This window comes from Musa acuminata, chromosome BXJ2-9 (assembly GCF_036884655.1).
Source record: "Musa acuminata AAA Group cultivar baxijiao chromosome BXJ2-9, Cavendish_Baxijiao_AAA, whole genome shotgun sequence".
NCBI lineage: Eukaryota > Viridiplantae > Streptophyta > Magnoliopsida > Zingiberales > Musaceae > Musa > Musa acuminata.
The window spans coordinates 30,105,409-30,123,947 of NC_088346.1; the positions used below are offsets into that span (position 1 = coordinate 30,105,409).

The following is an 18,539-nucleotide window of genomic DNA, read 5'->3' on the forward strand; positions in this document are numbered from 1 at the left end:
ACTTGGAATATTTTAAAATGTGATCTTGATAAGAATGTTTCAAGTTGCTCTTTGTACTATATCTTTTCGAATGAATTATGAGCCTTGATATCGTATATTTCATAATACAAGATTTATTTGCCTTATGTCTTGAACTTTCATGCTTATCTTAATTTGGCATATAAAGACTAAGGCATGCTTAGATGAAAAAGAATCTCTTAAAAAATGCTTTTCCCATCTGATCGAGATTAATGATTTCATGATATTTTGTGAATCTCGAAATTAATTTTAATGACTTGATTATGAATTTCAAGTTAATGATTTGATTTGAATAAGTTTTATCTAAATCATAATCTTCATCTTGCAAAATTGAAGTCACAAATAATATCTTGTGGTATTCATGAATTGATACTCACAATATGAAAGCATTGATATTCATGACTTGAATTGGATTGAAACATTGTACGCTTAAATGAATCATTCTCCTATGTTTCAAAAATTCCTTAAAAGCCTTATGTGATGATTGAAAACTAACTTGCTTTATGATGAATCACGAATCATGACTTGATCTATGATGTAAATGCCTTGAAATGATTGAAATATTTAACGCTTTTATGCTCTTCCCCCTACTTTCTTCTTGTTTTCAATGATAAAATGGGGAGAAGTTTTGATCATGCATGGTAGGATATAATTTGACAAAATTGATACCATCATGATATGAAACATTTATGATGTACAATTATGCATGCAATACTTGTGCTTTCTAAATATGATGTGATGTATTGCATATGATGTAAATCATGATTTAAAATGCTATGAGTGCCAAGTTACACATTTTGAGAAGAAATTGTTATATTGAAATATTAATGTAATTATGAATGGTGATATGATATCATGCATGTAATACTTCAATTTATGATAATGATGCATGCAATGATAAAATATTCATGATGAAAAATTATCTTGACATTCATAACTTGATTATTCATCATTTGTCATGATTTTGAAATCGTTGTAAAAGGAAAAGAGAACTACAAAACTATATTCTCTCTTTTTTTTTTTACAATGACAAAGGGGGAGATAGCTAGCTTGTACAAGTCAAGAAGATGCAAAAACTTGATTGCTAGCTTACCTATTTTAAGAAGCAAAGATTGCTAACTTGCTTATTTCAAGAAGAAAAATTGTCTTCTTGAACATCACTATCTTGAATATCTCAAGAAGCAAAACTTGCAATTTGCACATTGCAATAGGAAGCAAGAATCATGAGCTTACACAAGAAATTTATCTTGCATTTGCTTTTGAAATTTTTGCTAGCTTATATATTGTGAAACTTGTATATCATAAAAATTGCTAGCTTGTTGGTCTAAAGAGAAGCAAAAAGTTGCTATCTCAAAAGAAGCAAATGTGCTATCTTGCCTATCTCAAGAGGCAAAAATGCTAACTTGCGCATCTAGCAAAGTGAGCAAAATTTTCAAGAAGCAAGAGTTGCCTTCTTGAACATCTCTAATTTGCTAGCTTGCATGATATAGAACTTGCTATCTTGAACATTACCAAAAGTGCTATCTTATATGTTATAAAACTTGAATATCTAAAACTTGATAGCATGAATGTTCTAAGCATGATATAACACCTGCTAAATCTTCTAGCTCCAAGATTGCATGATGATAAAACTTGATATTATGATTTTCATGCAATAAGTTGAATCAATATCACAAACACTTGATTGTGATACTTCTCCTTTTTGTTGATGACAAAGGGGGAGAAGTATGTTGATGAAAGTATGTTGATGACATGACATGTGATGCATAAGTTTATGCATATGTTCATGTTGACGTGTTGCAAGTATTCATGATGAATATTGCAATGACTTGAATTCAGTTTGAATTCAAGGTTCTATCAATATAGCATATTGATAGGGGGAGTTTGTTTAAACTCCGGGAGTTAAGTTTAACTCCGTCATCAAGTGGTTGTCATCATAAAAAAGGGGGAGATTGTTGAATCTCGTATTTTGATGATGAAACTACTTGATATATGTTTATGATTTAATCTGTGTTTTGAGTGACGCAGGATGCTTCGATCAGGATGAGACAATTAAAGCAGGATAATCATGTTGTGCCGAAGGAACATGTCAGAAGATTGGACGTCGGGCCGGTGGTTCGGTCGACGTATCGACAGAAGGCTTCGGGCCGTGAACTCGGGCATCGGGCCAAGAAGAGCGGGTATTGTGCCAAGGATATCGGAATTGCGGAGTCAACTGGCCGATTGGGCAATAGGCTGCAGGAGAGGACGATGCGCCGAAGAATCGGACGAAGCGTCAAGGGACCAATGACATGTCGGACAACTTGGTTAATTGCTTAGGATTAATTGTCTCGATCGAAGTTTTGTTTTGTTGTGCAGGATTAACTATGATGAGAGTAAGACAAGCAGCAGGTGTTGCGCCGGAGTCAAGATCATGATCACGTTGGGAGTTCGAGAGTTCGACGGAAGTTCGGACGATCGTCGGAGGTTCAGCGAGAATAGATCCGAGAAGTCCTGAAGCTTGCCAAGCGAAGCTCGTCGGAACTCGCCAAGTGGATCGTCGCAAAGTCCAAGAGTATGCCGGATGTCCGCAGAAGGATCACCGAGGGTTTATCGGATGATCGACGGAAGTTCGCCGGAAACTCGCCGGAAGAAGCGATTGACGCATCGGAGCATAGCTGCAGAAGTTGTCTTAGAGTTAATCGTAGTTAGCACGATGATTAAGCTTGAAAATGGGAGGTGATCCCATTAGCTTAATCTTGGGGCAATTGGGCCCCTGAAAAGATTCAAATTGGGCCGAATGGAGCGAACCATTCGGACCCTGATTGCACCAGGCGGTGCAACCGCCTAGGCCAGGAGGTGGAACCGCCAGGGCTGCAAGACTGGGCGGTGCAACCGCCCCAGCCAGGCGGTGCAACCGCCCAGGCCATGTCTTCCAGCGGGACTGGGCGGTGCAACCGCCCCAGCCAAGAGGTGCAACCGCCCAGGGCTCAGTCTTCGAGCTAGACTGGGCGGTGCAACCTCCTCTGTCAAGAGGTAGCACCGCCAGAGCTCAAGTTTCGAGCTCTGGCAGAGAGGTGCATCAGCCTGAGCTCAGTTTTGAGCTCTGCCAGGTGATGCAACCACCGAGCTCAGTCTTCGAGCTCTGCCAGGCGGTGCAACCACCGAGCTCAGTCTTCGAGCTCTGGTAGAGAGGTGCAATCGCCTGAGCTCAGTCTTCGAGCTCTGCCAGGCGGTGCCACCTCTCCAGTCAAGAGGTGCAACCGCCTGATCCCAGAATTCTGGGATTTGATCGATTTGATCGTTTTGAGCTCCAAATTTGAATTGGGTTGGGGCCTATAAATACCCCACCCATTCAACACTGAAAGAATACAGATCCACACCGAATTCTTGATCTTTTCAGTGATTCTAAGAGCTCAAATTTGTGTAAAGTCCTAAAGTTCTCCTCCTTCTGTTCTTCAAGTCTTGAGTTGTAAAGAGAGGAGAGAAAGGATCTGTAAAGGTTGTCTCCTGAGCCTGTCAAAAGGAGAGAAACTGTAAAAGGGCAGTTAGCCTTCGCCCATTGAAGGAAGGCAGCTAGTTGACGTCGGTGACCTCTTCGGAGGAGGAAGCCAAAAGTGGAGTAGGTCAAGACTGACCGAACCACTCTAAATCTCTGGTTTGCTTTTACCTTGAGCACTTTATCATTACTGCAAACCTCCTACATTGCTACTGCCCTCTGCGCCTTTACGAACGAGTTTCTAAGCTCTGATCTTTCAGAATCTGCATTCAAACGTAAATCGTGTTTTCGTACGATCTTCACACTGCAGTTTACGCTTACATTCGGATTCCATTTATAACTGCAAATTGCTTTCTACGTAAAACGCTTTTCAAGGTTCAAAACTGCTTTTAGACGCAAAACTACATTTAGACGTAAAATTACGTTTAGACGTAAAACTGCGTTTAGACGCAAAACTGCGTTTAGACGTAAAACTGCGTTTAGACGTAAAACTGCGTTTAGACGCAAAACTGCGTTTAGACGTAAAACTGCGTTTAGACGTAAAACTGCGTTTGGACGTAAAACTGAGTTTAGACGCAAACTGCGCTTAGACGCAAACTGTGCTTAGACGCAAACTGTGTTTAGACGCAAACTGCGCTTAGACGCAAAACTGCGCTTAGACGCAAACTGCACTATGATTCTGCTTTTATATCGAAATCGTTTTTTATCGGACGAACGCAGCTTTCGTTTTTAAATTACTGTAAGATTTCCGCTGCACTAATTCACCCCCCCCCCCCCTCTTAGTGCTCTCAATCCTAACAAAAACCGCATTCCTCAACGGGAACCTCGAGGAGGAGGTGTATATGATGCAACCTGAGGGATTCATGTCCAAGAACTGCCCAGATAAGGTGTGTAGGTTGCTTAGATCCATTTATGGACTAAAGCAAGCTTCCTGAAGTTGGAACATAAGATTTGATGAGGCAATCAGATCTTATGACTTCGTTAAGAACGAAGATGAGTCTTGTGTGTACAGGAAGATAAGTGGGAGTGCTATCACCTTTTTGGTGTTATATGTGGATGACATCCTGATCATTGGGAATGACGTAGGAATGCTATCCACGGTAAAGGCTTGGTTATCTAGACACTTCTCCATGAAGGACTTAGGGGAAGCATCCTATATCTTGGGGATTAGAATCTATAGAGATAGATCCAAGAGGATGCTTGGCTTGTCCCAGTCCAGGTACATAGAAACCATTGTCAAAATGTTTGGCATTGAAAATTCTAAGAAAGGGCGAACATGGATATGATACCTTATGCCTCAGCAATAGGGTCTATCATGTATGCCATGCTACGTACTAGGCCTGATATAGCGCATGCTCTGAGTGTCACGAGCAAGTATCAGGCGGATCCAGGCTTGGAGCACTGGAAAGTAGTAAAGTGTATCCTTATGTACTTGAGAAGGACTAAGGATCTTTTACTAGTATATGGAGGTAATAGCCTTAAGGTTGAAGGCTACACTGACTCAAGTTTTTAGTCTGATGTCGATGATAGCAAGTCGAATTCAGGGTATATGTACACCTTGAATGGAGGAGCAGTGTGCTGGAAGAGTTCCAAGCAAGATACCACTGTTGACTCGACCACAGAAGCGGAGTACATTGCTGCATTAGATGTAGCAAAGGAGGGAGTCTGGGTGAAGAAGTTCATCACAGATTTGGGAGTCGTTCCGGATAGCGAGGAGTCGATCTGCTTATATTGCGACAACAACGGGGCGATTACTCAAATAAGGGAACCCGGGTCTCATCAGAAGTGTTCTGAGGAGGTTCCAACTTACCAAAGAGATCGTAACCCGAGGATATGTAGCAGTGGAAAGAGTTCTATCCGAAGATAACATTGCAGATCCACTGACAAAGCCATTGTCTCATTTTGTCTTTGAGCGTCACAAGGGTCTGATGGGGATCAGACACATAGGTGATTGGCTTTAGGTCAAGTAAGAGATTGCTAGTCATAGGTGCTCAGCAAGCCAATCACGTGAGTGATGGCACGTGTGACTTGATACAGAATCTTTTTGCTTATTATATTTTGGCGTATATCACTTTATAACTATTGCATATGTGCATATATATATATTGTGATGTCCTTAGATTTGTGCAATGGGAATCGGATCGTGATAAGATCATGATAATGAGATCGATTCACCTTTAAACACATATCCTAAATAATCCCGGTCATAGGTTACTCGAGAGGGACATCGTGATAACCGGATAGACTGGTGTGCTGTATACCCGTCCATATGATGGATGCAACTGGTCTCATAGTTGCTCGTGTAGGGAGACTAGGGATACAATACAGGTGCTCATTGGAGAATGAGTTCACTGATTGATCCGCTTACGGAATGCTGGATGGTTGATGATGCCTTATTGTCAGACAGCGATTCCGTAGTCCTAGTGGTGTATCTGGTCCTTAGACTTGAGACACCAAGGATGTCATGTATGAGTGCTCCACTCTTTGATACCAGACTTATAGGTTTGGCTGTCCCAGATCTAGTACAGCTGGTCATTGGGAGTGGTAGTCGACCTTACGAGGGCTATTGAGTGTCGATAGAGGATCATCCACTCTCGGCGTCATGAGAGGAATATCCCATGTGTTCTTGCTCAGACAAATCCCTGGCCAGGGTCAATCGGGTTGAGAGAGAAAGAGTTCTCCAGGAGAATCCGATTAGAGCGAGACTCGAGTAGAAACCATATGGGTCTGACAACACCATGCTCAATATACGGTCTCTGGGATATTAGATGGATGAGTGATTATAGGTACATGGTAACTGAGGACAGACAGGTCCAATGGATTGGATTCCCCTGTATCGTCTGGGGACTACGGCGTAGTGGCCTAGTACATCCGTAGTCGATGAGTCGAGTGAATTATTACAGAGATAATAATTTTTTTGGTAAGTAAAAGTAAAATTCATTATGTGTAAAGTTTCTACAAATAGCTTTATCTATACAAGTCATAGACAAAGCCAAGTAACTCATAGAGTGCTAATGCGATAGTTATGACTACACATGCTGTAGACTATAACTATCTGTGGGTACATTATTTGGCATCATTCCCAAGATCTTTAGCTAATAGCAAAATTAAATTTGATAAAAATATCTTTTTCTCTTCGGGTGAAGTGCTCGGTTTTGAGTTCATGCTCCATACAGGATCTTGAGTCTCTAATAATCTCTTTCAAGAGCTGAGCATTGTTTGTGTGTTGACATTCAAAGATTCTATTACATCTCTCCTTCCACATCCACCAAATAGCACATCTGAAAATAACCTTTGCCAGTTGTGTAAGAGGCCCTTTTCTTGAGAAACATTGCATAAGGTCGCCTAGTTCTTGGTGCAAGTTTGGTTGCGGCAGTCTATTGAGTTCAAATCGCTGGAGAATCTCCTTCCATATCCATTTTGTATAATCACAAGCAAAATAGAGGTGGTCAACAGTTTCTTCTTGTTGCAAACAAAGGGAGCATCGGTTAACATGATAGATACCTCTTCTTTTCATATTGTCTATTGTAGGTAGTTTATTGAGAAGGGCCTGCCATGTACATAAGGAGTGTCTTTGTGATCCCGGTCGATCCCATGTCCAACTGCTTGGGACCCACTTGTTATTTCTTTGCCTAATTTGATTCCATGCGGATGTGGCACTAAATTTACCATTGTCATGAGGCCAAATAAGTATATCTGAAGAGTTGTTCCTGATTCGAATAGCTATGATAGTCGGCCAAAGTGATAACATTTCAGGAGAAATAGGATTAGGGAGACACCAAGTACCGTTAGCGATGAACTCGGAAACCTTTCAATCTTTGGGAGCCCCAAGATCTTTTCGTATTCTGTCGCCATATAATTAAAATATACTCTTCCCATTCACCCAAGAATCGTACCACATATTAGTACTAGTTCCAGAAGAGATTGCATACGAAATGTGTTTGATTAGCCAATTCCTTGCCTTTAAAATTCCTTTCCAAGCTGCAGAGTGGTATGTTCTTGTTGAAATTTCCCATATTGATTCCTTTGAGAGATACTTAGCAGAAACCCAATGTGACCATAAGGAACATTTGTTTTGCAAAAGATCCCACAATTGCTGTACCAAACATGCTTGATTCCAATCTCTAGTATTTCTCAAATTTAGCCCCCCTTCATCTTTCGGTTTGCAAATACTATCCCAATTTACCATATGCATTGCCTTATCATTTGTGCCATTCCAGAAGAAGTTCATTAATAACCGTTCAATATCTTGGAGAAGTCCAGCAGGCAGAAGAAATGCATTACACCAATATATAGAGTAGGAGTGCAATACCGAACGGATGAGTTCGAGTCGTCCTGCTTTTGATAGAAACCTATTTTTCCAAGAAGAAATTCTATTCTTTATTTTTTGCAAGATAGGTTGACAGTGGGTTTTGTGAATGCCTGTGGATATGAGCGGGAGACCCAAATAAGGAACTGGCAAGCTTCCTTCACTAACCCCCAAAGTTTGTGAAATAAAGACCTTATCCTCAACGTAAGGGCTCATATATACTTTACTTTTCGCATGATTTAACTGAAGTCCAGAAACCATACCAAAGTCATTCATAATAGTAGCCAGGTTCTTTACTGAAGTTGGTTCATTTTGGAGAAAGATAAGTAAGTCATCTGCAAATGTTATATGTGATATATGAACAGAACCAGCACTGGGTACCTTAATGCTGTCATTTAAGACTGCGTGTTCCAACATACAGCTAAGTCCTTCCATCGCAATAGTAAAGAGATACGGAGAGAGTGGATCACCTTGTCGGATGCCATTCGTGCTCCCAAAAAAACCAATTGGTGAGCCATTAAAGAGTATCGAAAACTTTGGAGTTTCTAGGCAAGATTGAATCCAATTAATCCATTGCTGTGGGAAGTTCATATCAAGGAGCATCTTATAGATAAATTTCCTATTAACTGAATCAAAGGCTTTCCTTAGATCAGCTTTAATGCAGATTTTTGTCCCTCTTGCTTTTGAATGCAAATCTTTGACCAAGTCATTAGCAAGCAAAATGTTATGATGTATACTTCTCCCTTTGATGAAAGCAGCTTGATTTGGGCTAATGATCTTGTGTAATACCTTTTGCATTCTATTTGCCAATACTTTGGAGATGATCTTGTATATAAAGTTGCATAATGATATGGGTCGATAGTTCTCTAGTGAATCAGCCCCTGCATTCTTCGGAATTAAAGAAATAAAAGTGCAATTCATCTCTCTAAGAATATGACCTGAAGAGAAAAAATGTTGGCAAGCTTTGATCACATCATATCCAATAATAGACCAAGCAGTTTGGTAAAATTCAGCTGGAAATCCATCTGGACCTGGGCTTTTGTGCTTTGGTGACTTAAAGACAACATATACAATTTCGTCATCTGTAATTGGGGCATTGAGGATTGAAATAGCTTCCGAATCAAGTTTTCTAGTCGGCTCCACATGAATGTTATTAGGTTTCCCAGCTTGATTGAGTAAGGAATAAAAAAATTGCTCTGTGTGTGCTTTAACCTCATCTAAATTCTCAATAAGATTATCATCTTTGTCTCTGCATTTGCTGATACGGTTAACAGCCCTTCGAGTAGCAATTGAAGCATAGAAAAATTTAGTATTGGAATCCCCTAGTGTAAGCCAATGCTGTCGAGACTTCTGCTTTGCAAAACTTTCCTCCTGTTTTAAGGCTTGCATGAAGTTATTTCTGGCTTCCGTCTCTTTGTAGATAATATTTTCATCATTTGGCTGAAGTTGCAGCTCATGTTGCAATGACATTAGTTCCTTTCTGCAAAATTGAACTCTGGTGGTAATATTGCCAAAGGTATTTGTATTCCACTCCTTTAGTGCTGCTTTACAGGCTTTGAGCTTTTGACATAAGATGTAAGGGGGAGATCCATGCACATTAACATTCCAAGCAGATCTGATAACATCAAGAAATTGAGGATGAGTGCCTCTTGGTGTCGCTTTTTCTGCGTGTATATACATTAAAGAATGGTCAGAAAACAAAGGAGCACCATACTCAAGAAGTGAATCTGGGTAAACTGTTAACCATTCATGATTAATCAAACACCTATCAAGTCGAGCCATTATTTTTCTGTTAGCAGCACCTTGATTACTCCAGGAGAGCCAATTACCCACAGATTTCATATCAAACAATGCTGCAGTGTCAATGTAATCTTTGAAGCTGACTTTCTGAAAGTATCAATGTAACTCAGAGATAATAATTCACTGAGTTAGAAGGAGTTCTGACAGGTATGACTCACGGCCAGCTCGATATTGGGCCTAGAGAGTCACACACATATGGTAGGCATTGCGATGAGTAGAGGTTCGGATATGAGATATCCGACGGAGCCCTTATCTTATTGGATGTAGATCCAATACCCACTAGGGGAGGACCCATTAGGGTTTGACAGGGGACCTCTATAGATAGGAGGGATTCAGAGCCTCATAGGCTAGAGCCTTTGCTTGCCTTTCCTATTCTCCTCTTCCTCTCCACCTCAGATCAGGCCTGGAGTTTTGAGGAGCGTCGTCGCAACCCTACTGTGTGAATCACCGCTAGAGAGGAGGACGCTTGACCTCCTTTACCCTCTCCTAAGGATATGCAAGGAAATAGGGATATACGATCTCCCTAGGTAACACAATCTACTATATACGCAGTTTCATGTTTCACGGATTTTTGCGCACCAATCTTCACACGACGACGAACATCTTTTTGGGAATCGAGGATTTTGTTTTCTTGTTTTTTCGCTGCGCATGTGATGTCGCCCCCAAGATTTCCCAACACCTTCCACCCGTTGTTACTGGAAGGAGCCTCACTAACCCGGAAGCCCGACCGAGCGGACAGATAGTAACCCCCCGACCCCTTAGAAAGACAGAAATAGGAAAGAAAAAGAGATCAGGTCAAGGTAATGTTGGCGTAGTGGCACTCCCCTAGGAACACCACCAGATAGCACCAGGAGTTCGGCGCCATCTGTGATGGAGAAATACGCCACCACGAGATACAAGAAATGATGACAGGATGCAGAGAGAGGCGTAACCTAGCCTCAAGGGCATCTAGGGTTAAGGCAAAACCCTTCGGGATTGGGTCGTACGCCCTTTGCCCTGGCTCGGCGGCAAGAAGGATGAATTCCTCTGGGATGCCGTAGCGACCCTGGAGGTTCTCGAGCAACGATTCACTTATAGTGGAGTCAAGGTCGTGCGGCCACATTAGCATTTCGAGGGCCCGAGCCGCCTTCTCGTCGGATGACGAGTTGGGGCTCGGTGGCAGCGTTCTTTCTCCGATATTACCGGAGGTGGAAGGCGAAGAAGGCAAGGACGAAGAGGAAGGGGACGCCATCCTTACTGACCTTTAGAAGGGGAAGTAGGACGACCGATGGAACAAAGCGATGGGGTCCGGAGAAGCGACTGAACAAATGCAAGTAAGGAGACGTGCAGGGAATCAACTGCACCCTACTTATAAGCAAAATCCCGCCAACAGCGACCTTTCCTCTCCTGAAGCATGTTGCGTCAAGCAGACCAAACGTCACTTCGCCATAAATATGGCTTGACGTGGCAGCCAATGGGCGCGCGGTGCGGATGCTAGAGCACTGGTCTTCTCGATCTCGAAAACCGGTGCCTCCCAAAAGTGACCGTCCCTTGGGCTCCCACACAGACGGAGAATGGCCTGGCCACCCACGTCCGCGCATCACTGCATAACAGATTGATGATCCAAGCCAAGTAGCTCCTCGGTTGCATGCTGCCCGAGACCATCTCTACGCAGCCTGCCCGCTTGAGTCGTGCTCCTCGGCTGCATGTTGCCCGAGACCACCTCTGTGCGGCCTACCCGCCCGAGCCGTGCTCCTCGGCTGCATGTTGCCCGAGATCACCTCTGCGCGGCCTGCCCGCCTGAGTCGTGCTCCTTGGTTGCATGCTGCTTGAGACCACCTCTGCGCGGCCTGCCTGCCTGCCTGAGTCCTACTCCTCGGCTGTTTGTTGCCCGAGACCACCTCTGCGCGGCCTGCTCGCCTGAGTCTTGCTTCTCGGTTGCATGCTGCCCGAGACCACCTCTGCGCGGCCTGCCTGCTTAAGTGGTGCTCCTCAGTTGCACGCTGCCCGAGATCACCTCTATGTAGCCCGCCCGCCTGAGTCGTGCTCCTCGGCTGCATGTTGCCCGAGACCACCTCTGCACGGCCTGCCCAACTAAGTCGTGCTCCTCGGTTACATGTTGCCCGAGACCACCGCTGCACGGCCGGCCCCCCTCTATTGCTAAACTCCATGATTCCTACACCCCTGGTAACGAACCGGCTACTGACCAGTATGGACAATTTCTTAAAGTTGAAGCCATGCCTCAGACCCCCCTTACAACAACCGACGCATAGCTTCCTTGGGGGGGGGGAGAATATGATGAGGGAAATAATGGCTATGGGTCGCGGGTTAACGTCAACTGCACCCGGATGACGCCTCGCGCCTCGGTTGACCCGACAGCGCTTGGCCAAAACAGACCGAAACGCCGACTGAGGCACATTAACATCCTGCGTGAGCCCGGTCCTTCACGCCACACCAACACCGGTGTCAGACGTTACCAGGAGTATGATCCTGCTCCCTATGAGCGGGCACATCAAGCAACGGTAACCTTTCCTATAAAAACCCTCGCGCTCAGAAAGAGGAGGAGGAGAAAAACAAATGGTAAAAAACCCCCTAAAACTATCCATTGACTTGATCGTCAGATGGGTTGGGTCGAGCCTCTCGACCCGACCTGTGTGCAGGGACAAAGACAGAGCGCCTCCCACCACGTGCCCAAGCGAGGAGTTCCCTTCCAGAGGAAACGGCTGTCCCGTCACGATCGGACCGCCGCAATTGATCACCTCAACAGTCTCAAGGGTCGCTCAGGAAGATCCCCAATTATTCGGACCAGAACCCAGCCGTGTTGACCCCGAGACCACGACTTAAAGTTGTTGACAATAAAATAACGTCATAGTGTTTTTATGAAGTAGAATGTTTTGGTTTGTATTTCTAAAACACTATAAAGAAAATATTTTGATAATTCTTCTTGTAATTACAGTACCTAGCGTATATATAATTATACTTGGACATCATTTGTATTATTGATTCCATTAAACCGATAAAAAGATAATGTTATAGTGTTTTTGTGACGTACTTACAGTATTTTTATTTGTATTTTTAAAACACTGTAAACTAATATAAAAACATTATAAATGAAATATTTTCGTAATTCTTCTACTAATTACAATACCTAGCATATATCCAATTGTACTAGGATATTATTTGCATTATGGATTCCGTAATGGCGATTAAACGATAACATTATAGTGTTTTTATGAAGTGTTTACTGTATTTTCGTTCATATTTTTAAAGCATTATAAAAATAAAATAAAAACACTATAAAGATAATATTTTTGTTAAGCTTCAAGTAATTATAGTACCTAATATATATACAATTGCACTAGGATACAATTTACATTATGGAGTCCAAAAAATTGGAACAAAAGATATTATTTTTATGAAGTGTTTCTAGTGTTTTCATTCGTATATATAAAACACTATAAAGATATCATAAAAATATTATAAATAATATATTTCTATAATTTGTCCATTTATTACACTATATTCCATACACACAATTATACTAGAATATCATTTGCATCATGGATTCCATAAAAGCGATTAAAAAGAAAAATCATTACAGAGTTTTATGAAGTGTTTACAGTGTTTTGGTTTGTATTAAATCACTAAAAGAAAACATTATAGTGTTTTTAATGTTTACAGTGTTTTCGTTGGTATTTTTAAAACTTTGAAAGATAACATAAAAATACTATAAAGATAATATTTCCATAATGCTTTGAGTAATTAAAGTACCGTTTGTATATATATATATATATATAATTGCACTAGACCATCATTTGAATCATAAATTCCAAAAAATGGATTCAACTATATCGTTATAGTGTTTTGATTTGTTTTTATTGAACACCATAACACCAACATAAAAACACTATAAATGTTTCATTTATGTGATTCTTCAGTTCATCGCTGTACATAACATCTAAACAATTACAAAAGGATATTATTTACATCATGGTTTCCCGACAAGTGAGTAAAAGTTATCATCAAAGTATTTTTATGAAGAACATATTGTGTTTTGAATGTTAATCTAAAAACACTATAAAATTAACATTAAAACATAATGAAGCATTCATTTTTCTTCATACATAAAATCCAAAAAATTACATTAGGATATCCTTTGCATCAACCTATATATATATATATATATATATATATATATATATATATATATAATTTCTAAGAGATATTTAAAGTATTTTAAAGAAGTGTTTATAGTATTTTCATTGATATTCATAAAAACACTGTAACTAAATTTACATTCATTCTGGTTTATACATTAAAAGCTATGAAATAAATGATGATAAGTATGTCTTACTATTGTTATTTATATAAAAATACTTACAAAATAAATGAATGAATGATTTATCTCTTATAGTATTTTTTTAATTTACAGTCTTCTTATTTCAGAAATCACTGTAAACTAAACAGAAAAACACTGTAAAGGCTAAATTATTCAACATATACATCTTCTCAACAATCTATAAACAAATATAACTTGATGAAATTAATGACATATCTTGATTATACTTACATCTCTAATAATGTAATGGATCGGATGGGGTAAAAACCCACAACACTATAAACACAAGTGAGAAACACTTTAAAAGAATGCAAAATTAGAAGAGAAAATACAATATATGAAAGATCGGAAAGCACCGTGATTTCTTCGAGGGAAGATACCCTATTAGAGCTCGGAACTAGAGAGCAAAGAGAGGAGAGTTTGATAGGTGTTTTTGTAACAAAAGAGATAAATTAGAGAAGCTAAATCCTAAACAGTGTTTTTCACTGAACCACTCCCATTACACCAAACTGACTGTTCTATCCATATGGACTGATCCATACTATGGACTGGTCACTAATGTGCTTATAAAAAAAAGAAAAATCAGATGACAACTTTTGGAGGGATATTTTTAAAATATGAGTGACTATTTTGGAATAATGAAAAAGGGTGTTACCATATGAAAATATCCAAAAATATATATTTTTTCTAGGATAATCTCCCTTTTAATTTTACAGCCATTATTGTCATACTTAAATCATTATAAGTTTCATATTCTTCTATGCACCAATAATATTAATACAAACAACTAAAAAAAATGTTTAGTAGGATAATTGATACAGTATATGTTGCATTATTAAAAATTTTTAAAATTTTTAAGTTCTTTCACACGCATTCCAATGTTATGGACATAAACTAACTTGCCTAATATTATTTATAATAAAAGTGTATGATAATTTTTACATCTAAAAGAATATTTAAGTAATTCATATGTAAACTTTTATAAGGTAGGATAGCTAAAAATTTACGATTGACTCCTATTCATATCTATTTGTGTTGAATGTTTCTTCTCAATATGCTTTTTAGAATGTTCAATATCCTCCTCTTTTGGATTTGAAATTTCAACCACATTAATTATATATGACATGGAAAGAGAACGTAGATTGTGAGCCTTCTTGAACTATATTTAACTTCAGTTTCGTCGTTGTATCGGTATCGATGTTGATATGTTAGATTTTTTTGAATTACCATGATCAGATTTTCGAAAACCTCCTTAGTAGCAAAGTGGTGGATTCCATTTGCCATCGGATCAAGAAAATAGTTTAAGAGTTTAAGAGAAAGCTTAAGAGCATTAAAAGTTCAATGAATACTTAATCCAATCCGTGGGGAAGAATAAGAGATTTGAGGGATATTTATAGGGTTTTTATTTTTTTTGTTTTTAAATACCTTCAAAACTAACTGCTATGTGGATGTTGGAAGGGGCAAATATATCTTTTTTTAATTTTTAATTATACAATGATCATTTGTCCAATGAATACAGTGGTTTATATGGGATAGTTGGGCTCGGCACAGACCATTGGGCTTAATTATACAATGATCTACCGATGGAGGATATATTTTTTTTTCAAAAAATAAATATTAAGTCAACGGTTTCAATTTTCAAACCGTAGGAATCAGAACCGAACAAATACTCGCCAGTTTTGGTTCGATTCAGTTCCGATTTAAACCAAACCATCGAGAGAGCTACCTACAAACACACAAGCTAAAAGTAATGAATAATCGTTCTGACAGTTCAAAAAAAAAAACCATCCTCGATCAGTAGGTTTCTAATCAATTGCTGGGTTCAAACGATTGGACCCAACCATGAGCGTAATCATATAAATGGATGGCTCTATTCATGGGTATTTTGATCATTTTATACTTAAAAAAATAAAAAAAATTGAATAATATATATTCATCGATATTAACGCTAATATCCTCTTCAATAATATGGAAAACCGTTACTAATCAAATATTTAGCGAAAAATAATAGTCTCATAGATATTTAACACTTCAATTCATTTTCGAATTCGGTGTTAACATCGATTAATAGTTAGCTTCAGTTTATTAGGCAGTAGTTGTTAAGGAATTGATGTACCCAAATGAGTTATATATCTATTATATATATATCAGATCTAAATTTTTCAGGCGATAAGTATCCTTCTGATAGTAGAATCGGGCGGGAAGGCGAAATATGATATTTCCTTTTTTTTTTTTTTTGTTTGTTTGTTTATATTCAATGAATTTTCAGAAACTTGTAAAAGTCAAGGCCGAGGCCATTTACTCGAAAGGTTGATCGTTTGGTCACATGACTTCATCACAAGGGAAACCTCTTTTTGAATGGTGGGGTTGGAATTTGGACAGAGTGGATAAGGACCAATCAACGGGGAGAGCCGCACTAATTGTATTTATTTGTAGCGGCTGGGATTTCTCAGGAGCTCCCTAAGTTTTCGAATCTTGCGGAGAGATCGGATGTCTTGTGGCTCTCTGCCTCACTCCTTAGCTCACTCACGTCCTTAAGAACAACACCCCGCCGTGGATGATGCCTCTCTCACCGTTTCTCTTCGACTGTGTGAATCGAGAGATGACCCACACGAGATAACAGAGACATACCTCTTCATCAACAGCATACCTGTGTTTGTTCTGTTCTGCGTATAAGATCTGTGTAGAGGAGATGGGGGGACATGTAGAGATCACTGGGTTGGCAAGAGAAGCGAGGGAAAGGAAGAACAACTTCGCCTGTGCTTGTGCCATCATAGCTTCCATCATCTCCATCCTGATGGGCTACGGTAATCTCTTCATCCTTCCCTTTGATGGTTTTCGTGTGATTCAACGCTACGCGCATTCATGCGTGCATGCGCTGATGACCGAGTGCCTGTGTAGACACCGGGGTCATGAGCGGCGCCATGCTCTTCATGGAGGAAGACCTCAAGATCAAGGACGGTGAGGTGCAGATGCTCGCCGGAATAATGAACATATGCGCGTTGGTCGGGTCGTTGACCGCCGGGCGGGTCTCGGACTCGATCGGACGGCGCTACACCATCGTCTTGGCCTCCCTCATCTTCCTTCTCGGCTCGATCTTGATGGGGTTGGGACTCGACTACGCGATGCTGTTCTCCGGGCGGTGCATCGCGGGCGTCGGAGTCGGCTACGCACTGATGGTCGCCCCGGTGTACTCCGCGGAGATCGCCTCGCCCTCCACCCGGGGCTTCATCACCTCCCTCCCGGAGATCTGCATCAGCTTCGGCATCTTGCTCGGTTACGTCTCCAACTACAGCCTCTCGAAGCTGCCGCTGATGTACGGATGGCGCTTGATGCTGGGCATCGCGGCCGTGCCGTCCGTCGTGCTGGCTATCGCCATCCTGGCCATGCCGGAGTCGCCACGGTGGCTGGTCATGCACGGCCGCATCAAGGACGCCAAGGACGTGCTGGTACGGGTGTCGAATACGAGGGAGGAGGCGGAGTTGCGGCTGCGGGACATCAAGGCGGCCGCGGGGATCGACGGCGGCTGCACCGATGATGTCGTCCACACCAGCAGCGAGCACCGCGGGAAGGGCGTGTGGAAGGACCTGCTGCTCCGGCCGACACTCCCGGTGAGGCGCATCCTGATCGCCGCCGTCGGGATCCACTTCTTCGACCACGCGACGGGGATCGAGGCGGTGGTGCTCTACAGCCCGCGCATCTTCAGGAAGGCGGGGATCAGCCGCAGGGGCAAGCTCCTTTTTGTCACCATGGGAGTGGTGGTGACCAAGACCGTCTTCATCTTCATTGCCACCTTCCTGATGGAAAAGGTAGGGAGGCGACCGCTACTGCTGACTAGCTTGGCGGGGATGCTGGTGTTCCTCTCGGGCATGGGGTTCGGGCTGACCATGGTAGAGCACAGCGAGGAGCGGTCGGCTTGGGCCATCGCCGTGGTCATCGCCTCCGTGTTCATGTTCGTGGCTTTCTTCTCCAGCGTCCTGGGGGTGGTGACATGGGTCTACAGCTCGGAGATCTTTCCGCTAAGGTTGAGGGCGCAGGGGGCAAGCTTGGGGGTGGCGGTGAACAGGCTGATGAACGGAGTAATCTCCATGACCTTCATATCGCTGTACAAGGCCATCACCATAGGAGGGGCCTTCTTCTTGTATGCAGGCATGGCGATCCTGGCTTGGATCTTCTGCTTCTGCTGCTGCCCTGAGACGAAAGGCAGGTCTCTGGAGGAGATGGAGGAGGTCTTCTGCAGGGGGTGGAGTGAGAGGGCAGAAGTCAGGGCAGCTGTTGAGATGAGAGCGGAAGCTGGCATGGGAGATGCACCTCTGCCAAAAAATGATCAGTCTAAAGGATTAGGTCGTGCATAATAGAGAGTATATATATATATATATATATATATATATATATATATATATATATATATATATATATATATATATATATATATTCTGAGTTAATTTTTTCTTATTACCGAGATGAGTGGTTTGAAGACAAATCAGTTGGGTTAATTAGCGGCTTGATTGTTATGTTTCATCTAAATGTAGAAAATGCACAAGGAAGCCTTTGATGTTTGTTGCCTGTGTCACCTCTGTGTTTCTCCTTGGTTGGCCCTTCCCGATCATGTGTTC

General features: G+C 41.5%; 1 protein-coding gene across 1 annotated transcript; it reads left to right on the plus strand.

The window, feature by feature from the left end:
• Positions 1–16,663: 16,663 nt before the first annotated feature.
• Positions 16,664–18,278, plus strand: LOC108953805 (probable polyol transporter 6). Its single transcript, XM_065123652.1, has 2 exons — positions 16,664–16,730; positions 16,825–18,278. Exons 1-2 carry the CDS (start codon positions 16,721–16,723, stop codon positions 18,276–18,278), a joined length of 1,464 nt encoding a protein of 487 aa, XP_064979724.1. The 5' UTR covers positions 16,664–16,720.
• Positions 18,279–18,539: the final 261 nt, after the last annotated feature.